Source organism: Talpa occidentalis, unplaced genomic scaffold (assembly GCF_014898055.3).
Source record: "Talpa occidentalis isolate TD23 unplaced genomic scaffold, MPIMG_talOcc4v2.1 talOcc4.14, whole genome shotgun sequence".
Classification (NCBI taxonomy): domain Eukaryota; kingdom Metazoa; phylum Chordata; class Mammalia; order Eulipotyphla; family Talpidae; genus Talpa; species Talpa occidentalis.
The window spans coordinates 71469900-71492648 of NW_023601433.1; the positions used below are offsets into that span (position 1 = coordinate 71469900).

General features: G+C 43.9%; 2 protein-coding genes and 1 long non-coding RNA gene across 4 annotated transcripts in view; 1 reads left to right on the forward strand and 2 right to left on the reverse strand.

Annotated features, from left to right (window-relative positions):
• Positions 1 to 14182, forward strand: part of ANKRD13A (ankyrin repeat domain 13A) — a 30113-nt gene extending 15931 nt beyond the window's left edge. Inside the window, exons 7-15 of one of the 2 annotated variants that reach the window (XM_054695189.1) lie at positions 3033 to 3099; positions 4425 to 4506; positions 5433 to 5494; positions 6568 to 6701; positions 7227 to 7384; positions 8063 to 8176; positions 9165 to 9325; positions 10728 to 10795; positions 11471 to 14182. In XM_054695189.1, the coding sequence (XP_054551164.1) occupies positions 3033 to 3099; positions 4425 to 4506; positions 5433 to 5494; positions 6568 to 6701; positions 7227 to 7384; positions 8063 to 8176; positions 9165 to 9325; positions 10728 to 10795; positions 11471 to 11666 (1042 nt within the window). In that variant the 3' untranslated portion in view covers positions 11667 to 14182. The remainder of the gene's footprint in view (positions 1 to 3032; positions 3100 to 4424; positions 4507 to 5432; positions 5495 to 6567; positions 6702 to 7226; positions 7385 to 8062; positions 8177 to 9164; positions 9326 to 10727; positions 10796 to 11470) is intronic. The other variant, XM_037510773.2, reaches the window with a different exon arrangement.
• Positions 8125 to 9937, reverse strand: LOC119244784 (uncharacterized). The gene is made up of 3 exons (XR_005125133.1): positions 9135 to 9937; positions 8886 to 8983; positions 8125 to 8277 (listed from the first exon to the last, which is right to left on the reverse strand). It is a non-coding gene; the product is annotated as an uncharacterized LOC119244784 (long non-coding RNA).
• A 136-nt stretch (positions 14183 to 14318) lies between the features above and the next one.
• Positions 14319 to 21548, reverse strand: CUNH12orf76 (chromosome unknown C12orf76 homolog). The gene is given in 3 exon segments (XM_054695190.1): positions 14319 to 17884; positions 21416 to 21469; positions 21472 to 21548. Coding segments are annotated over 3 exon segments (216 nt in total). The 5' UTR covers position 21548; the 3' UTR covers positions 14319 to 17798.
• Positions 21549 to 22749: the final 1201 nt, after the last annotated feature.

Below are 22749 nucleotides of genomic sequence, written 5' to 3' on the forward strand. Positions count from 1 at the left end.
CAAATTCACACTTATGTGGTTAGATGCGGTTCTCTTCGCCCCTGTGAGGCCTAATTGTCTAGAGCAAGAGTCTGGAAAGGGTTCAGTTCTATTCCAGACTCTACCAGAAGAAACCTCGGAGAGGTCTGTGCCTTGGCTAACCTGGATGAGAACACCCTCTCTGGTCACCTGCCTCTGGCCCACCCAGAGGGGCAAGGGCCTTTGTAAGGGAAGCAAAGGCTGGCACAGCTGTAGCTGAAGTGTTTCTAGTCTAGAATGCCATGACCCAAGGGAGTCCATAAGAGCCGAGTGTTTGCCTAGGATGTCACATCCAGCTCTCTGTAAGCCAAAGCAGCATAGCATAACCCAAGCTAACATGGACATCATTATCCTGGGTGTAGACTTTGTTTTCTCCTGAAGGATATATTAACTGGCCTCTTTTCCTTCTTTGTTTCTAATATAAAATTTGTTAGTAAAACAAAGAGTTTTTTGTTAATCAAACATGAAACATATTCGCACCCTTTTCTAATTTCCAAGCTTGAAATTAGAGTATCTGCTATGGTAGAAGAGAAAAACCCAAATGCCATCCTGGTGGGGTCCAGGTACTGCTGATGATTTGGTAGTGACACTCCTGAAAGCAGGGTCCACACCCCCCACACACACCCTCACCCCCCACTCCCACCCCCCCCCCACCCCCGTCACCAGCCTCCTCACATCGGTCTTGCCAGGTGATGGCTGTTGTCTTCAGGGACAGCAGGGTTTAAGGACTGACTGTGGCACCCCTGGAAAGGTTTTGGAAGGACATTTCCAGGCTTTGGCATATACTTCTACAGATGGGGAAGCTGCAAGATAGGGCTGCCCTCACTGCCAAAACCAGCAGCAGAGCTGAGATTTGGAAGATCTGGGTGTCACTTGAGGACTACTTAATAACTGTGGCTTTGGGTCACGGTTTCAATCTCTCATGTTTCTGTTTCCTTAGCTGAAAGAGGAAAGAATCAATCTAGAGATGGCTCTCTGAAGTCCACGCCTCTCAGATGTTATGGGAAGAGCCACTGTTCCCTCTGGTCTGGCCAAGTTGCTCGAGTCATTGTCAAGTGTTATTTATAAAGAGACTGTGATGGTGACTGTCTATACCCCACTGAGAGTAGATGAGAAATAATAGCATGTACCATTTGTACCAGGGACTAAGGCACATTTTGTATTTGTATGGTCACTAGGCTTTCAAACAGTTCAAGCTAATCCTTCTTTTGTAACTGACTGGCGGTTGCTGAGACAGAATTTCTAGAAGACAGCTGCTTTTCTGGTGGTACTTAGAATTAAAGAAGTGATCAGTGAGCTTGTACATCAGGTGAGGATTTGAGCCGCTCTTGAATGTGAGGTTTGCTGGTAGAACAAGTGTGCCCACGTCTTTCTTACTGGAGGTGTGAGTGTTCATTTGATTGAATGTGGAAGATGTGGCTTTTACATCACAACAGTCATTTTGTTCCATTTCTTTCTTCTGACTTCTTCCTGGCAGCTTGGTGCTTGCAAATTAATATCCTTCCCACATGAAGTTTTGGCCTGCTAGTATTTGCTCTCTGATTGTAGTTTGGATTTTTCTCTCCTCTGAAAGCTTATGCTTTGCCCACCTTAAACAAACCTTTCCTGCACCCTCAGATCCATCAAAGCCTCCAGAAGGCTCAGTAATTGCTGCGGTGTGGTAGGCTCAGTGGGGACAGACAGAGATGAAAGTGGCAAGAGAGGGAAGCTTGTTTTGTCGCCTTCAGTGCCTCTGGATGTAAAGTTAATCGGGGCCCAAGAAGTTCTAGAATCTTGATTTTAAAATAGGGTGTAGACATTAAGTTTAGGAAGTAAACTGCTATTAGAAAGTGGGAATGGAGAAGGAAGTGGCTGCTGATGGAGGTGTAGAGGACTGAGCAAAAGTGCAGCCTTGTTTTCTCAGCACTCACAAAGGATGTGGTGGAGTGGACCCCGTCATCCTTTGGTGCCTCTGTAGACCATGTGCAGAAAGCCATTCTTTCCCGGGCCAATTATCAAGTGACTTAGTGAAAGTCAAGAACTCTGAGGGTTGTATTGGTTTACTAAAAGGAGTATCTTGATTTTCAATTATTGCTGACTTTACGGGGACTGTTTAGCAATGAGTCAGAGCCCACCCTGCCTCACTCCAGGTCAGAGCAGGAGACGGCCTGTTGCCCTAGGCAGGGCCAGGTGCAGCAGTCACAGTGGAGCTAGGATGTGATGTCCTAGACAAAAGGGCAGGCTGGTCAGGGCTCCCCTGTGAGTGGTAGCATTTCCCAGGGTGAACTGCTTTGGAAAAGAAGCAGAGCCTCTTGGCTGCTCTTGGTTGCTAAATGCACTTTTTCCAGGAGTATGTTGAATTGAATCACTGGGTTGTTGGGCACTTGACCAAAGCTGCAGCTGCCGCTGGTATGCTGAGCTACTTTAAAAGCAGTTCCCCAGAGCTGGAGCAGTGGCTGGGCTGAAAAACTGCTTTTACCATCCCTACCCCCTGAACAACTGCTTGACTCCCAAGCCATTTTGCAGGCATTCGTGGCTTCTCTAAGTAACTCAGTGACGAGTTCCCATCGTGCAGGATGGCCTGCATCTTACTGTTTAATTCCTCGATTGAAGTGTGGCTACTTAGGGGAAGGAGCCGCTGACATCCGTGCCCACAGTTAAGATGACCCAAGTAAATCCAACCCAGATACCAGCTTGTGATGGGGCCCTAGATGCTGGTTATCTTCACTTACTCCTTTGGGACAGCTGTCCAATAAATGTCACCATCTTTGCCACCTATGCTGGCAGTTTTTGTAAAGAAGCCAAGAACAGGGACTTTCTATGCCAGGGGTGAGGCAAACTGATTAATAACTGGGGGAGGAGGGAGGAGAATGCTTATACCATCTGTCATGGACAGCATCCTGGTAGACAATAACGACTATAACTTCCTGGTGTCCTTCACTAACTTAAGCTGGGGAAAAGCTATAAAGGCTGCAGGGATAAATCTGAATGGCATATTGTACATGTAGAAATTTGTGGTGTTCACTTTTTATCAGAACTAAATCCGGATTCTGGGGCTGGAGGACAGATAAAGCAGAAGTTGTTAATGGTTACGAAGCAAAGGTAAAAGGAAACTCTTAAAATAAGATTTAATATAGCTATTTAGCTTCTCTGCAAATGAGGAGTCTGTTCAGATTTTTGTATGCATCTGTGCCTTGGAGATGCTCTGGGGAATAAGAACTGTTTCATGTCTCTCCCTTGGATTTTTGTCTTATTTGACTTTCAGAAAATGGGAGAGCATGTCCTGAGGAGGTCTCTAGTTATGCCAAAGAGAAAGAGAGCTATGGAGAAAGGAGTATGAGTACTCAAGGCCCTGGGGAGAGTGACAGTTCCTTTAATACCTTAAACAAAAAAAAGAAAAAATATTGGACTTAACTTGTTAGTTCAGTGTTTTTTTAATAGCCCGATGGGTCTTTTTTAAAAGCATATAAAGTCACTTTGATGGGTCTCCATTTTCAAAATCAGCCCCATTGTAACCAGTAGGCTTATAAGCCCATTTACGTGACATGAATGAGTTTAGAAAATAGTCGTAACAGTTGATGGAGTCATCTGGCATTTTGTCAGCTGGAAAGCTGTTTCCTGGCCTTTCCTTAGCTCTGCAGTATAGCAGGAATTGATGGCTCATGGTGAAGGAGCCAGGCGCTGCGGGATCCTCTGGTGACCTCTGAGTGAGCAAAGAAAGCTTACATCATGCTCAGCAAGACACATCTAGAAACAGTCATTCCAGGGCTGCGTGTTTTTCCTGAGACTTTGAACGTTGGGAATCCACGTATGGCATACGCAGTTAATTCTCTATTCACTGTGATTGGATTTTCCAGACCCCCTATATTCTTCAGGCAGACTTAATAACAGAACACTGTTACTGCTGTGAAAATATTTTTTTTTGTCTTTATGCAGAGTCCTTCTTAAATAGTAACTTGCTGGATTGCCCATCATATTATGAAGAGAACCTTGCGTTCATTCCTTTCCCTTCTGCCCAGCAAACAGATGGCTATCTAAGTCTACCCCATTATAAGATCCACACAGATCAGTAGAAGGACAGGATGCAGGTTTGGGTACTTCAGTACACTAGAGGTCCAGCTGGGAAGCCTAAACTGCAGGACATTCCTTTGAGATTGTTTGGCAACAAGGGCGAGTAGGAAGATACAGCCTGTTGCATTAACTCCTCGGTATTTAAACTGTCAGAGATGCAGAGTAACTGCTGATGCATATCTCAGTGATAGCTTATATTTTTTTCTCTGAAGGATCCTAATGATTGTTAACCATTTCTCATTTTTATTTTGCTGTAATTTTTTTTTTTTTGGCTTCAGCATTCTTGCTCTTGCTATGCTTATTTCTCAAGTTTTGATTCCCTATGTCACTGTTTTCTTTTGCACACATCTCTCAAGGTTTACACAGTAAATAATGTAAGTGTGATAACCAAAATACGGACAGAACATCTGACTGAGGAAGAAAAAAAGAGATATAAAGGTAACCTTCCACCTTTTTTAGCCTAGAGAGCCCTTGTCAGCTGTGTTAAGTTTGGGGGGTTAATGGGACTGGTCATGCTTGTCCTAACTCCAACTTCCTTTTTATACAAATTTCCTTTGTCTGACTCATTCTTGGAGGCATTTCCCCATAGTTGGCTTCAGTCATAATTAAAGCCATTCATGAGCCATTCATAATTAGAGCCATTCGTGTAACATGTTTACATGTTACAAAAAAAACAATGGTTGGATTGGGTTGAAAAAGTAGATAAGGAGATTGGAGATGATCACTGGAATAAGTGATGTAGCCCAAACTACCATAATGAAAGATTTGGACTGAACTTGGGTTCTGATCGTCATATCCCAGTTCCACCAGTGGCAGTGTCTGTGGTCTTGTGAAGTTACCTAACCCATAAGCCTCAGTTTCCCCAGCAGTGAAAATGCAGGTGCTACCAGACCTTCTTTGGAGTTGTTGGAAGGATTAGATGAGTTACTGCATGGTATCCTTCAGGCTGCTGCCTGTGGCATGTGGCGAGCACACAGTAATTCCTAACTTCCAGCACCACTTCTACTGTTGCTCTTACTCTAGTTTGAGAGATGAGGAAACTGAGGCACAAGACCATGGATAATGAGATGCCAGGGTGAGATGAAAATCCCTATCTGGCTAACTCCAAAATCCAAAATCTTTTTACTTTTCTGCTTTAGTTCTTATAACCGTTGTTTAGTCTAGTGTAGAGATTCTAATAAAAACTGCCCTGTACAGGATAAAGTAGTTTATGGTCATTGAAGATGCTTTTATTAGCCTGTCCTTCAGAGGATTTCCTTTAATGCAGGTAGCTTGCATCAGAGACTATAAAATATAAGAATCATTTTGTGCAGTTAACAAGTAAGGGATAATATTCGACCTTAAACTTTTCTTCTCCTCTGTAGCGGACAGGAACCCACTGGAATCTTTGCTGGGAACTGTGGAACACCAGTTTGGTGCTCAAGGGGTAAGTTGAAGCAATGCTCTTTCAGTTTAAAGAAAGCAGATGACTTTTCTGTGCCAGGTGTCTTGAGCAGGCCACTGCATTTGAAAACACTCGAGTATTCTCAAGGTGGAATTGGAGATATTCTTTTGAAAGAGAATTAGATGGGTGACTCTTTAAGAAAGTAAAGATTTCAGAGAAGTGACAGTGATTATAGAAGCTGGTGCTTTTGATCCATTATAAACTAGGACCTCTTCTTAAAGATGAAACCCGAAAAGGATCCAGGACTGTATTTTACGGAGCACCTTCAACATTTTCTTACCTGATCCTCATTGAACTAATGAAGGTGGTACCATGCATGTCACTGTGAGTCAGAACAATGAAATGACCTTTCCAGCGCTGCAAGCTTTAGAATGACAGAGCTGGATTTTAAACTCTACGTCTTCCAGATCTCAAGTACTTTCAGAAATTTTTTCTCCGTCTTTTCCCTCTTTTATAATCAGGAGGTAAAAATGCAAAGAGGGGAGAAATGTGTTGAAGTAGAGAAGTCCCCTAAGACTTGCAACATCATTAGGCTAACACTTTTTTAGATTTTCTTGTTCTGTGTAGAAACTTAATTAAAAAAAAAGTGAGTGATTGGGCTTCCCTGGTGGCGCAGCGGTTGAGCGCTGGGTTGCGAAGCTGCCCACAGCCTCTGCAGCGCTGGTTCGATCCCCGGCTGCTCCCCAGCCACCGGAGGAGGGTCCCACATGGCGCGCAGACCTCTCCTGCCGCCCACTGCTCCCCTCAGCAGTGTACTTCGGTCCTTCTGCCTGCTGTGCTCCTTGCTCTGGCTTTGGTGAATTCTCTCACCCTCCCGCGCTTCTGACTGTACCCAGTGCTTGTATAAATAAATAAATAAATAAATAAATAGATAGATAGATAGATAGATAGATAGATAGATAGATAGATAAATAAATCTTTTAAAAAAAAAAAGTGAGTGACTAGTACTTCCTGCTCTATAGCTGGTTAACATGTGCACCTCAGAGGCTGAGGGCTATAGGCATCCACTTGTGAGCAGCGTTTGGCATTTCTGATTCCCCTGAGTTCTGGCTCAGCAGGACCTCACCACAGAATGTGCCACTGCAAACAACCCCACGGCCATCACGCCTGACGAGTACTTTAATGAAGAGTTTGATCTGAAAGACAGGGACATCGGAAGGCCAAAGGAGCTGACGATTAGAACACAAAAGTAAGAGATTCAGGTGGCCCTTTTTAACTTACAAAGCCTTATTTGTTTCATAAGGTGTGCTGTTTTATGTTGTCATGTCAGTCATACTCTTTTGTCTCTTTTAGAAATAATTTTAAAATTCCATTATCTAATGAAAGCTAATAGTAGATTGTCCATCTTATTATTAGCCCTTTCTCAAACAGACTATAGATTGGATGAAAGAATGTCTTTTTTTTTTTTTTCCTGTTAGCAAGCTTCATTCCAGCAAATGAGATGGTCTCCATGATTATCAGCTTCTTCAGGCTTGCTAACAATTCAAGCTGTGGGAGGTGGTAGTACGGGTCACTTCCCTTGATGGCCGCATTTCAGAGTCCTCTGAATTCCTTGTGGTTCTCGTCTTCCCCATGCTTTGAATGAAGAGATGTCAGCAGTGTGGGGGGAGTGCAGAGTGAAGAAGCTGGTGCTGCTCGCTTACTATACAGACTTAATTCTGCTCTCCCTGTCTGGTGGAGACTCCCTCAGTCTTTTCTCGGTTGACTCCTACAGGTTTAAAGCAACACTGTGGATGTGCGAAGAGTTTCCCCTCTCACTCGTGGAGCAGGTCATCCCCATCATTGACTTAATGGCCCGAACTAGTGCTCATTTTGCAAGACTGAGAGATTTCATCAAACTGGAATTCCCACCTGGATTTCCTGTCAAAATAGGTACCCTGAAATCACAGGAACACTTGTCGGTTCTGCCTAGGTTTTGTTTTGTGTTTGTTTTTGGTGTTTGTGCTTCAGAGAATTGGAGCACTTTTGGCAAATTAGCACATAGTAGATATAACCAGAAGAAGTCAGAATTATCCTTTAGTTAGTTTGGTTTAAAGAAGTGTCATGATTTTAGCTCATTTACATATCAAAATTAGAAGATTCCCCCTCCAGCAGTTCTATTTACTACAGATGGTGCTGCCAGATGTGAAAAGAAATAAAAATGTGACACATTCATTGTTTTAATGTCAAATGTTACTTAAGTAGATAGTTTTTCAGGAAAGACAAAAATCTTTTGACACCAAGCCCTTTCATACATTAGTATGTTTTAAGGTCTGCGCTAGTATGCATAGTAACATATACAATACATACAATGTGAGAAGTTCGATTGTTGTGTACTCATGACATTAGAATCTAGCTCGATCACTTACTGTGATCTGGGGACGGTTGCTAACCTCTCTAAATCTCAGTTGGCCATCTGTATATTGGGGAGGGATGTTGAGAATTAAATGAAATCATGCTGATAAAAGGTATTTGGTACAACATCAGCATAGTAAGCATTTAGTACATGATGCCTATCATTATTACTATTATCCTCAGGAAAATTTACTTACAAAGCTTTTATTTTGTTAGAAATTCCCTTGTTTCATGTCTTAAATGCACGGATTACGTTTGGAAATGTTAATGGCTGTAGCACTGCTGAAGAAACTGTATCTCAAAATGTGGAAGGGACCCAGACTGATTCAGGTAAAAGAAAAGTTTGGGTTTTGTGATTCTTAAAAACTTTATTACATTCAGTCATTTTATTAATTATTTCATTTACCTTTGGGATATCACTGGAAGTAGAGCTGTGTTGAAAGAAAATGTTAGATTTAGTTTCAGTTAATAAAGAAAGACCTTATAGAATATGTGTGACCTCACTTGTATTAAAAGGTAGCGTAACTTTTAAAAAACAACTTTATTGAAGTGCAATGTATGTTACAATAAAATGTTCCCATTTTTAGTGTGTTCAGTGACAAATGTATATACACATGTAACCACCACCACAATTAGGTATGGAGTATTTCCATCACCACCACCCCAGATTTTCTCAGGCTCCTTTGCCTTCAATCCAATTCATATTTTGGATGCAACTGTAAATGCATCCCAATCTGATTGTAAGTGGATTTATTTTCTTAATTCTGGTTTCCAGTTACTTGTTGTGTCTAGAAACATAACTGAATTTATCAAAATTTTCATTTATTGTGGTAAAATAGTGTTTTGTGTCTTACGCTAGTTGAAGGATATATGGCATTTGTTTTATTATTAACACTTTAAAGTTTACAGATTTCTTATTACTCTTTATGTGTACTATACTTCAAAATAAAAAGGCACATTCATGTCATTGTGTATACAAACACCCACTCACGTGTTCACATCACATTCCTCAAAGGACACATAAGTACACATTAGTTACCTGTGGAATTTGGAAGTGAGAGAAAAGGGTGTAGGAATAGAGAGCTTCACTTCTGATTTTACAGTCTTCTGTATTGTTTTTGTTCATTGATTTGACTACTAAAAAAAATTAAGCAAAAAGTAGCATCCCAATGCTTTTTCTATCAAGATTAATCCTCAAAATCTCTTGCATAGTAACAAGCCATTATTTTAATCATTTTCATCAATTCTTTTAATTAAAATTATAAAAAGTTGAAATTTCTTTACTAACTTGGGCATCCCCTGTTGTGTTGCCTTTCAGCTACCCAGGTCACAAACTTTGAGGTCAATCAATCTGTGTTTGAAATTCCGGAATCTTACCATGTTCAAGACAATGGCCGGAACATGCACCTGCAAGATGAAGATTATGAGATCATGCAGTTTGCCATCCAGCAGAGTTTACTGGAGTCCAGCAGGAGCCAGGTGCATTTATCAGAATAAATGGAAGGGCCTGGGAGGTTTATAGCTAACCTGAAAAAATTCACTCTAAATAACAAGTTCAGCATATTTGCAGTATTGAGAAATTTCTTCTTGCCCTGAGGCTTTCCTGAAAGCTGTTGTGTGAGTGCATCTGCAGGAGCCCCGTCGGCATCCTTCACAGGATCACTGCTGACAGTCTTTCCTTTCCTCAGGTTCACCTGTGTAGCTAATAATCATGTATCTTTTGGAGTGTGCTATATAAATTTTTTAATATTAAACTGTGAATCATGCTAGTTTACACCATTGTGTATTTCCTGGACTGTTATTTGTGTAAGGTATGTGGATTTTAGTCCTAACTTCCTCTCTAAGAAAGACCAGTAAGTGTGTGATGAAACGGTAGTTGACTTTTTGGTTTGTTTGTTTATTTGTTTACTCAAATGTTTTATTCTGTTGGAAGGGGTATTTCTCAAATGTTGAAGTCTCCCTAAAAGCAGAGCTAAGGATAGGACAAGACAAGTGTAAGAAGAGCTGTCTTTTGTATTATGTGGTTTTCTCTCTAGGCCCCACCTGCCTGGGACAGTCCAGGGCTGAGGGCCTGCTCCTCCACCATCAACACCTGTGATTCCCGGCTGTATTATGGTGGGGTCTGCTTCTCACTCGACTGCCCTTGGTGAAGCAGCTCCAGGCTCAACCCTCATGGGGCTGTTAAGCTTGAGAATAGCACCCACACTCCACCCTCCCTAGGTTTAGGTTTTTGGCATTTTTGGTTTTATTCTAAGTCTTCATCTTGAATAAATGTGAACACTCTCCCACACTCCATGAACCCATTTAGAGAACTATTCAGTTTTTTGAGGTGCTAAGCTAAGGGCTAGACCTCAGAACATATATATAACATATATTCTCTTTGGGAGACCTCCCGGGAGACTGCTAGCCCCTGAACATCACTCAGTCCAGTTTGTGTCCTTACCCTACGTAAGTGAGCTTATTTTTTGCCCCAATGTCTTCATAAACTTTGTTGGACCATAAATTTTGCAAAGGGGAACTGCCAGAGTCCAAGATGACAAATAAGGAATTATGTACTCTTTTCAGAGCAGGTAATTTGCTCTGAAAGAATGACCTGCTTTGTTCACGTGAACATTATCCAACGTAGCTCTTTTTAATAGATTAATTTTGCATCAAGTATGAGAAGGCTGTGGCTATTAATCAGTCATGTACTGTACACTACCTGACACTTAGGTGTGGTTTTTGAGGTAACCCAAGTCCCTATTAGTTGTTCACATGTCACTGTTAATAATGGGCATGCCAATATCTTAAATTTTGTCCCGGCTGCTTTTATTTCCTTGTCAGTATGATGCCCGTGTCTTAGCTAAGAGAGATTCATGTCTACCATGTTTGTTTCTCCTAGGAACTTTCAGGACCAGCATCAAATGGAGGGATCAGCCAGACACAAGTCTATGACGACCAATATGAGAGGTGAATCACGTGACTCTAATTGATTAAACTGAGCTTTACACAGGCATCTGCCTGGCAGGCAAGGCATGAGGAAGTGTTGAGCTCTCCTGCTCCTCTTGTGGCAGTTATCGTTAAGACAGCCCTCAACTCTTGGAAGCTGAGTTTCCAGGAACAAGAGAGTCAATGATTAGTTCCTAAGCTACTTCCATTGGCACCGGAGAACTGTAATGTTTTTCGGAGTAAATGTTTTTCTGATTGGTCTGGTCTTCTCTGGGGAATGTAGATGTCTTCAGCAGGATGTTTATATAGTCTTAAGGATAATGACACTTTGGGCAAGAGGTACAGAAATGATTCCATTTTTTTTAAAGGGGGCAAACTAGAAAGATTGATTTTATAAAGCATTTGCCTATACATAGGCATCATTAAATAGGTTTAAGTTCAGTTCCCAGCCCCAGCACTTAGTAGCTGAGTGATCTTGGGTAGTTTTCTTAATGTCTCTGAGTCTCAGGTTTCTCCCCTATCTCCAGCCCATGTCCCCAGAGTGATGTGGGATTGCTTGACCTCGTGCACATACAGTGCATAGAAAGTGCCTGGCACAGCATGCACTGGGAAAGCGGTCAAGGAATGTAGTTGCTGCTGCTGCCACACTGAAGATAGTAGGCACGGTTTCATTTTCCCCTCTTTTTTTCTATCCAGGGCCATCCAGGAGAGCCTCCTCTGCAGCCCGGAAAGTCTGTGCTCTGAGGTCTCAAGTGAGACAAGCCGTTTTGACAGCGACTTGCAGCTGGCTATGGAGCTCTCTGCCAAAGAGCTAGAGGAACAGGAGCTCAGGCTTCGGGAGGAGGAGGCAGAGCTCCAGCAAGTCTTACAGCTCTCGCTCACTGAGAAATAAACCTTTGTGTCCACGGGCAGCACAAGCAGAGGCTCTGGGCTGCACGCAAGGCCACGACACAGAAGGACCACCTCGCATGTCTGCAGCAGATGCAGCTGCACCTTCAGAGGTGCAGGACCAGGGGCTCCCAGGCCCATCCATGATGCTCCCTGGTGAAGGGGTTGGGGACTGGCAGGTCCCATCTCCAGGCTAAGGGGAGGAGAGCATTGTCACTTTCCATTAGCTGTATTGGCTTGCAGGTCACATTTTTACTACCAGCTTTAGACAAAAACAAAACAAAACAAAAACCCAATCCCCGCAGGTTTGTAGATTAATTTTTATCAAGGAGTGATAACGAAACAAGTTATTGCAGAGTCAGGGTGCTTTTATACATGAGAGCAGCAGCCTTTATAGAGTGTGATTTATGAGAATTTATGAGACACTTCTTTACAGTTCACCAAAGAAATGGATAATCTGTGCCGATCTCTTTTATTTTTACCTTTATACAGCGTTTCTAGAACACTGTCACTATTCCTCATCCTTCTCCACCTTATGCCATTCCTTCCACCTCCCCACCCCCACCCCCACCCCCAACTAAAGTTAAAGAGGAGATATATATACAGGATCTATTTTAGATTAGGGTTAACTATTTACATCAAATTAAGATATACAGATGACCACGGTTGTTGCCTTAGCCTTAAAAATTACTAATAGTTTCAAACCACCTCACTCCACTTATTGAGGGATCTGATTTGAATTTGTAAAGGCAGTTCCTCTGAGAATAGGACCCTCCAGGCTAAATCCAAGGCAGCTAATTCTGGCCCTGAAGGCGCCTAGGAGAAACCAAGGCGGTTCTTAAAGTAGGCAGGCTGGCCAAAACATGGGAACAGCATAGAAACAAACTAAGTGTGTGTTCCACGTCTTCTCTAGCGAAGGGTTTCCATGCAGAGGCCTTGGAAGTGCCTACCCTGTGCCCTAAGCTCACGTGCCAGGAAGGGAAAGACATGAAATTAGGAAGGGAGCAACAAGGGGAACTGATGGCTATCTTCAAAAGGGAAAATGATGATTTCACATTGCTTTTTAGAGTTCAAATCGACATCTTTCTGGATAAATATATTTTTTAACAGAATCTTTTTATTATTTTTAAAAGATGTAAAAACGACTACTCCCATCAGTAGCAATACAAGGTTATACATTTTAACCAGATTTTCTCAGGCCTTTTTTGAATACCTTTAGTAGTTAACTATTTTGTCTAACCCTTCTGTAAATAACCATGGCACAACGTACAGAGCCTGGGGAATACAGCTGAGGGCACCCTCACTCCAGCCCGTGTATTCATTCCCACAGGCTGCACTGAAATAACTTGGTAAACAGTATCCTCCTCTGTTCTGCGTCTGTTTCCTATCTGTTGGCGGCCTTTGGGGATGGGAAGAGAAACCATTCAAGTTAATGTCTATATCATACAGTTAGTGTTGCCAGTAAAATGTTCCTAGTCACTAAGAATTGTGCTTTTGATTCCATGTAACCATCTGCCTTGTTTGCCATGGTCTGACCAAAATTCCTTCTCCACACAAGGCCAGTATATGCAGCATCACATTTGTTTCAAATACGCAGCTTGGCCCTTTGTTGACTTAGCGTTGGCCTGGAGGGAAGGCGCTTCTTGGGAGCTGCTGCAGTCAGGCCATATCATCGTTTACTCACGAAGGTGAATCATAAGTAATTTCTCTGTTTGCATTCCATTGCTCTGCTCCTGGTGTCTTGGACTTTCTCCCTGGGGAGTCAGTTAAGAGAGGGACTGAGTGTTGTGTCAATCTGTGGCAGCAGGAGTTCTCATATTTGTGTTCACTCTCTTAAAATGCAAATAAAGACTGCTTCCTTAGAGGGTGCTCCTGTAATATTCCAGACAGCTTTTGAGTCCTTTTTTCTTTCCACATTGTTTTCCTTGTCACTAATAAATGTGCCACATGTCCTGGTGTGTACATACTGGGACCCCAGACGGCTCCCGGTCAGCTGTGGGTTACATAGGTGACACGCTTCTCTCAGCCTTCCTGCCCTAGTCGTACAGGCCAGCACCCCACTCACTGTTTCAAGTGGAAACTTAAGCAAGCCAGTGCCTGACTCGCTGAAATGTCTCTGTGGTGCTGCTCCTTGAGGTGGGTGGCCAAGCAAACAACAAATCTGAGTGAAATGTACTCTTCTTTGAAGCCAAATACTTGGTGAGGCTGTTCTGAGGTCATAGAAGGTGATCATTAGAGCTTTCAGATTTATCCTACATCTTAATCTGTTGGTAGTAAATCAAGAAAGGCGGTGACCAGTAAAAATGGGATCTAGAACTTGGGCTTTGATATTTCTGAGAATGTGTGAAGGAGATGCTCTGCTTTGGGCAATAGTGATACTCAGAGCTCATGCAACCCTGGGAAGAACAATTACTCTCCTTAAAAAAAAGTCCTGATTCCAAGAGATGCAATATTTATTAAAAGTCCTGATGCAATATTTATTAAAAGTCAGTATTTATTGAAAGTCTTGATTCCAAGAGATGCAATATTTATTAAAAAAATAATCATTTCTTTTTTAGTTTTAAGGCTGGGTGACCCAATATAAGCAGCAAACTTTAGTTGAGCAATTTCTGCATGTAAGACACTGCTAGGAACTAATTATAACAAGGTTCCTGCAACACTCCTCCATAAACAAGCCTGTTATGCCATACATAATGTACAGTATGGAAGGCGAGTCTGCTCTAAATAATGACCAGAAAGGCAAAGACCATAACCATCAATTGGGTCATTTCCTGCTGAATGCAGATGACAAGGTGATAAGTTGGACTACGGCAACTTCAAAGGACTGCAATGCAGCAAGCGATGGTAGTCAAAGCCTAAGCTAGACACATGTCTAGTATATATATATGGATTTCCAACTGGGTTCAGCTAAGAAAAAGTGTCATGAGTTCTGAATTCCTACATCTCAAGCAGCACCGGTAGGCTTCTTAATCTCAACTTAAATGAAAGTTAAGATTAGTGTTTGCTAAAATAACTTGTGTTTGGTATAAATTAATTGAATGTGTTCACTGCAGTACATGACAGGTATGCCGAATAAGGGTTCTGTTTATAAGGTCTTGGGTTTGGCTTCTGCGTTCCCCCACACTCCGAAGGATGGTCAGGAAAATAATTCTTCTTGAAAGTATTGGTTGGCCAGTCTCTGGCACATAGAAGTTTTCGTGTAATTCTCTCCCACCCCAGAGTTATGTTTTCATCCTTCTTTACTCATATCTTGGTTATAATCTGTCTATCAAGATGATTCTTTGTCCTACTTTAGCTTGAAATCTCATAGGAACAGATGGCAATGTTGGAATGAAGAAGTTGGCTGGGTTCTGGATTTGTGTGTGGAGTAACTACTGCAAGGTTGTTTCAGGAATCTGGAACATGCTCCTCCTGTCCGGCTGGTTTTGCAACCATCCCAGGCCAAGTAGGTTCATTGTCAGTTCTCACAGACAAAAAGATATTTGGAGCCTTTGGTAGATTTTTATAGGCCTTTAATGCTGAATCAGGGCAGACCTGCTTTCTCTATTTCTCTGACTCTCCCTCTGTCATTCTGCCTCAGAGAGATGCTGCCCTTGTGACCTCGCCCCTTGGCATAGGTGACCCCTTTACATAAACACATGCTGAACCAGGAGACCGGCTTTCTCTATTTCTCTGGCTGTCTTCTCCCTTTGTAGTCCCGCCTCAAAGTGACACCACCTTTATATCCCCTCACCCCTTGAAACAGGTGTCCCCACTTACATATATGCAAGCCCCGTGCTCTCTGGGCCCAGGTGTCCATAATTACAGGTGTATGTGCAAGACCACAGGTCCTGGTCATAGATGCTAATGAGGGGAGGGCCTAGAAAGCCTGATTTTTCACTCATTTTCCCTACAGCGGTGTTTACTGAGCAGCAGCGGCAGGTTACAAGGGCCTGGCAGATTTCTATTGTTTTCTTTCAAAATCCCAAAATGGCGATACATTTTTAGGCATAATTATCAAAATGTGAAATACCAGATAAGGTAAGGATGTGCACTCCAGGGACTTAACTCTGTCAATGTCAGTCTCAGACTCCACCCTGTTCCTCCTCCCTCCAGTCGAACACTACAAGCTGCCATGGGGCACGTCTGCCATGGTGGCCCCACCTTCCTTTGTATTCCTTTTCGTGTCATTTGATCTTCACTGTATCTAACAAAGTTAAAGAGTGTGTATATCACCATTTATAAATGAGCAAAATGCTCGGAAAAAGTTAACCTGTTGTGAACTGGAACTGGGTCAAGAATCCATGTTTCCTGACACCTGGTCCTGCCTGAGAGGCTTACTATGGCCCAGTTTCCTGAACTCTGCCTTGAGGCGAAGAGTTGTTTTTGTTACAGGGCAAACATCGATATAAACTGGGGTTGCCTGACTGTGGGTCCTGACCCCCGTGCTTAAAGGGGACTTATTAATGCTAAACTGCAGACACACACAAAAGGTTGATAAAAGGTTTATTTACAAGGGAAGGGGAAATGGGAAATGAATAACTCAGGGAGAAAAAGAGGGAGATAAGTTCGTAAATGCGTCCTACCCATTCCGCTGACCTGGAATCCCAATGACCCGCTGAGCTGGCAAAAACCTAGCACGCCTCATGGCCAAGCCAGCGACCTCCTGGCCAAACGCCCAGAGAGCCTAGCTGTTTAACTCTGCCCTCAGGTCCTCGCAACCTTCCCATTGGTGATCATGGGATTTGTAGTTCCCAGTGTGGTGGGGGTAGAGTCCACAAAGCCTGCGTGGAGTCTGCTCAGGACATCCTTTCCCCCTATCAATTTCACATATAAAATTTAAAATTCCACTTCACAGTGCTTCCTTGAGAGGTTAAATTGGATTCAAACACACACCTGTATTGTAAACCCTTGGAAAACAACGACTAGGAGTACAATAGCATGCAGGATTTTAATTGAAAATCTGCTTAACAGCACAGAGCAATGAACATTTTAATGGCTCAATGGTAGGGTTTCAACAAAATTCTGAAGTCAAGCAATTACAGTATCCCATGTTAATTACTTCACATTAAGTGCGGGTTGTTTAAAGAAAAAGAAACCAGTGTTGTGCTTGAATGAAGCCCAAGACTTTCAATTTAATAACAGAAAATTAAACCTAGCACCATTAAAATAAAATAAATACTGATAACAACTTTGTTAGTATGAAAGTATCACTTCAGGGGGGAAATCCAGTTCAACAACAGTGCAAGCTAACAGCAGCATTTTCAAAGTTGAAATTAAATGTAATTGAATGTATGTAAACACACACCTGCCTGGCTGGGCACAGTGAGCATGCACTTGGGGGTCCCTGCACCTCCCCTCCCACCCCACCCACAGTTGAAGCTCCTTTGGAGTCTCTTTTAGACTCCAAATCTGAAAAGCTGCCACAAGTTTTAGGTCATGGGTTCGAAAGACTTGAGTACAACACAAGTGAGATCAATGTGTCTGGAGTTCTTTCTCCTATGGGCCAACAGGTACACATTTCTGGTCTGACCCCAGAGCCTTCCAGCCCAGGGGTGCACATGGTAACCGGCCTATCTGATGCAAGCCTACGTCAATGAGGGCACCTGTGGGCAGAGCTCCATGCAGCACAAACAATGATGGCCTGAGGGTCCCATAGCTGACACTGCTTTGCAACCAGTGTGTTCTAGATCAACTCTAGTTAAAAACACTGAGTCTTAACCCACTGTGACCAAACAGTTCTTAAGTGGGAAATGTCTATATATTAAGCCTTACTCTTGTTAATATTATCAAACATTGATGATTAGGTCTTTCCAGCATGGCTTGTTACATCACACACAGAGCTATTGTGTTTGCTTTCTCATGAACATACTCCATCTTTACACTGAAACTTGGAGCTTCAGATCTTACTGTTGACAAGTATAGCCAGATTAAAAAAAACATTGAGAAGCAGACTCAGGGGCTGATTACTTGCATTACAGTGTTAGGAAAAAGTAATTGCTAGATGTCTTATCTAAACCATTTTGTATTTACCAACTGTCCAGATCATAGGTCGTTTCCAAGAAGAAAGTCCTGATTCCAACTTCTCCACCAACCTGTATATAACACAACTTAATCTGTTCCCAAATACTTGTGGAAGAACTTGCTTGCTCAGCTGTCACCGACGCCGAATGGGCTTGTAGACGCAAAATGCCATCAGGATCACAGTCACCAAGAGGATGCTGAAGATGGTGCCCAGCAACACTGCAAAATGAAAACAGGTTACTTCCTCATGGCAGCCGCGGGGTCTTGAAGTCATCCATTCACTGACAGTGATTGCCAAATGCCACCCAGTCCCAGGAACCACACCACTGCCAGGTGTGGGGTAAACAAACAGGAGTATTTCACAAGGCTTTAAGTGCGGTGATGGAGGAGTGAGGCAACAGTAAGTAGGGTGCAAAGGAAGCACTTGAGGAGGTGACACACAAGCTAAGACCTTCAGGAAAGGTCTGGAGGGAAGGCACTGCTGGCCCAACAATGGCCTGGCACCAAAAATCCAGAAGCCAATGAACAGGGTGGATGCGAGTGTAGCAGTGGAGAGTGAAGGAAACATAGGAAATGAAGACAGAGGAAGGCTGGAGTCACTTCATACAGAGCCTTGAGGACAATGAAGGAAACAGATTTTGTGTTTAAAGAGAGGGTTATAGGCAAAGAGTGACTGATCTGATTTAGCTGGGGGAAGAGATCCCTTGGCTGCTGTGTGGCGAGCCATCTGATTACAAGACAAAACGGCAGCAGGGAGCCCAACTACATCTTTAGAACTATTCATAAAAACTGGACAGTCAACAGAGTATTGCGGTCTCCTCAGGAGTCCTGGCATGGACCGCTAGCTGAAAGAAGCAATTAACTAACCTCACAAACTTAAAAAGTTGTTGAGAGCAGACGTCTCATCTAAAATTTCCAAGGTGCTCAAGTGAGATATGGGGCCTACTACTGATGACACAAGATGAGTCCTGGCACAGGATTACCTATAATGACCTGGGCATTAAACTATCATAATTAGCATCAGAGTGGAAATGATGTGCAATTCTGTTTCATTTTCTCAGAGATTTTGGGAGAGGTTTAAAAAGATGTTACTTTAACAAGCAAATGTAAGTTTATGTGTAAGTATGTGGGCCTCTCTCAGGCTCCAGCTGGGGCCTAACCATGGTTATTCTCCAGTCTGGTTACTGTTCCCTCGAAAAACCAGGATCTGACCAGTTTTATTTAAGTCAGTGATTTGGGGCTACCTGGGACTCCCTACCCAACACCTCCACCCAATCCTTGCCATTTAACCCAGTTTTTTAAAACTGAGCACATAAAAATATCTTCTTTTGGTGACAGAGAGGAAGGATGAAGAAGATAACTAAGACAATGTGTCCTTACTCCAAAGGGTTGGAAGTAAATTTAAAGGTTCCTGTTTTCCAAAATCAACTAACACAACCTAAATGTCATTATCTCAAAATAACCCGTCAGTGAAACACCTGCTTTAATTTTCAAACTCCTGAATTCTGCAAGTTTCCAGGGATCTGACTGCAGTTGGAACCAGTTGCCTTAGTCCATTTAAACCATTTTCTTGCATTTTGTATTTTGTAAGGGCTCTGAAAAAAAAAAAGAAAACTCCCAAAGCAGGAATATTGGGGACTAGAACTGGGAATGGAAGTCTTTAAAATAAATAAAGCAAATTTTAAAAAGCTGTTAGATACACAATATCCACTTGGATAGCTGCGCAATTGGGGTTGGAGAAATTCTTACAGGCTTCCTCTTTTTTAAAAAGATTTTATTTATTTATGCATATAGAACTGGGGTTTAGGCCAGAGATGAGGGGGTGGTGGTGAGAGGATTTACCAGAGACAGAGTGGGGAGCTGAACAGGCAGACTGACTGAAACACACTGCTGAGGGGAGCAGTGAGCAAGACAGGAGAGGTCTGCTGCACCATGTGGGTTGCTTCCTGGTCAGGGATTGATTCAAACTCATGCTGCAGTGGCTGCTGATAGCTTCAAAGTGCTAGACTTAACCCCCTGTGAAACCAGTGAGGCCTGGGCTTCCTCCTTTTTTCTCTCCCACATTTTGCAAGTGTGTTAGTCACACTTTGCATGTGGTGTTAGCAGCCTGAGTGGCAGGCCCAGGCAAAATCTTAAGACTATGTAGGTCGTTCCTGATGATCACTGTATCTATAAAATGGGGGTCAACAAAATCCACTTCACAAGGGTTTCTTGAGGCTGAAATATTACCATATGAAAAGGGCTCAACACTGGGTATATAAGCACAGGACAGGTGAAAGTCATTTTTATGAGATGATGGGCAGCACACCATAGTGGTCAAGAATTCAGCATTTGGGGTCAGAGTACCTGGGTTCCCATCTACAGGGCTTATGTGACCTTAGGTAAGTTGCCTAAGTGTCCTGCATCTGTTTCCTCTTCTGGAAAAATGGAAATAAACAAACACCCACTGCACAGGATTGTCTAGGGCAGTGTTTCTCAAATTATCTGAGGTAAAGGGCTAGTTTTGGTAATTTTTAGACTGCCCCGGCCACTGTATAATCCTACCAGGCACGGTAATAAGCAGCACCCTGCACCTGCAAGCATTCCAGTTCAGGGTTGCCTAGAATGAGTTGGTCTCTAGTTGCTTGGATGCTGCAACAATATCAGAAACTCTCAATTTTTGTAGTGGCATCTTTGCAGATAACACAGTTTGCAGGACCACACTGATCTGTAGACCACTCTTTGCGGAGTTCTTAACCAGGGGGATTTTGCCCCCAGTGGACACTTGGCAATGTCTGGAGATATTCTGAAACTCTGAACTGGGAGTGGGGTGTGGTACTGGCACCTGGCTGGTAAAGGCTGGGCATGCTTCTGAACATCTCAGCGCTCAGGTTAGTGTGTCTCCCCTCCCCTATCTCAACACAGAATTACCTAGCCCAACATGTATGTAATTCTCAGGGTTGAGGAACCCCGTTCAAAAGGACTAAGCAGGAAACTGTCTGTAAACCACTTAGCAGAGTGCTAGGGACATATTATGACTAGCTCATATACAGTCTTAAAATTATGCAGAAATGATATTACATGGCAACGTTGGAGACAGAAGTACTGATGAGTCACAGTGGTACACTTTAGAGAAACAAGAGGCAGTTATTGCAAAAGTTTGCCAAGTTTTAAGCTTCCTGCACCTTTCAAAGCCACGCACTCCCAATTGTATATATGTAGTCCTGTGTATCTGTATGTGTGTTGAAAGGATTCCCTCAAGCTCCACAACACTTAGGTCCTAGTGCTGACTTCCACCACTTCCTAGCTGTGTAACCCTGGACAAACAACTGCCTGAATTTCATTTTCCTTACCTGTAAAATAAATGGGAAAATCATCTTTCTCGCCAAGTTACTGTGAAGCTCAAAGAAAACAAGGTGTACAGAAAAATGCCCACCAAACGTCAATCGCCCTTACGACTGCTGATCCCATAAGGAAAGGGGGGGGGAGTGTATATAGGACGCGCCTTGCTGCGCATCCAGGGCCGCGGGGAGGAGGCCCCAGACTAACACCCAGGTCTCCCGGCTAACAGGTCCTTCACGCAGCCAGCACATATCGAGCGCCTGCTGTGTGCTAGGCCTGGTGCTGAACGGCAAAGCCCAGGTCTTCTGCCCAAACCTTCGCAGAGAGGGTCACCCCTGCAATCCCCGCGCCGACGCTTCTCCCGCCAGGTGCACGGCGCGGAGGCAGCCCAGGCCCGACCCCGCCGCCGGCCAGCCCGCAGCCGCTCACCCAGGTTCTGCCCACGCAGCACCGCGTACGGCCGACTCCGCTCCGGCGGCCCCCGGGGCTCGGGGCCTGCGCCTGCCCCAGCAGGAGGCCGCACAGGCCGAGGCGCAGCCACAGCCTCACGAGAGGGCGCATCTTCCCGGGCCCGCAGCGGCCGAGGCCCACTTCCGCCCGACGCCCCGCCCGTGCCCGCCGGCGCCCCGCCTTCCGCCACTGCCTCCGCCCCCGGGCGCGCGCGGTTGCCAGGGTAACGGTACCCCTCCCTCCCCCGTCGGGGTTCCTGTAGGACCCAAGGTCCTCCGCGACCACCGTTTCCGCCCGGGCAGTTTTCAGCAGACTCTTCCTTCCGCCCGGAGCAGTGTCCCCCGGGGTCACCGTCCCCCCGTGAGCGGCGTTTCCCCCTCTTCCTCTAGCGGTTTCGTAGGGCCTTTTTTTTTTTTTTTTTTAAACAAAACAGTGATTTTTCTTTTTAACTTTTCTTTTTCTTTTTTTTAAAAAAGATTTATTTATTTATATATACAAGAACTGGGGTACAGGCCAGAGATTGGGGGGTGTGTGTGAGAGGATTCACCAGAGACAGAGTGGGGAACAGAACAGGCAGAGTGACTGAAACACACTGCTGAGGGTGTTAGGGGGAGAGGATGTCCTGAGCTAATCTCCAGACTAAAGCCATCAAGACATTAAAAAAGACAAATCCCGTCACCACCAAAGGGAGGGTGGCTGGGACCTGAGGGTGGAGTTAAGCAGTCAGGTTAGGTATAAAAACCAAACACGTGGGCCTTGGGCTGGCTTGCCTCCTGGCTTTAGGGCTCCTGGCTTGCGGCCAGCTCTCAGAGTGCCATTTTGGGATTCCTAATTGGCGGATCGGGTAAAACTCATTTAAAACTTTGTCTCCCACTTTTCTCCCTAAGCTGTACATTTCCTCATTTCCCCTTCCCTTATAAATAAACCTTTTATGAACCTTTCACGTGTGCCTACAGGAAAACATTGATAAGTCCTTTTAAGCACACAAGTGAGGACCCACAGTCAGGCACCCCGTTTTGTATTGGGGCTGCTCTACAACAGTTTGGCGCCCAGCGGATGAGGCAGGAGAGGTCTGCTGCGCCATGGGGGTAGCTCCCTGGCTGGGGATGGAACTCGTGCTGCAGTGGCTGTGGACATCTTAACTTTTTAATCACAGGCCTGAGACATAAACGCTGTAATTCCCATTTTACAAATCCCATACTTCCAAGAAGCACTTAGCTGGAAATATTTTTCAAAAATTGCAACCCGCTCCCCCCTCAACATAAACAGTGACTGCCTTTGTTCCGGCCTTCTACCCCCCCCCCCCCACCTAA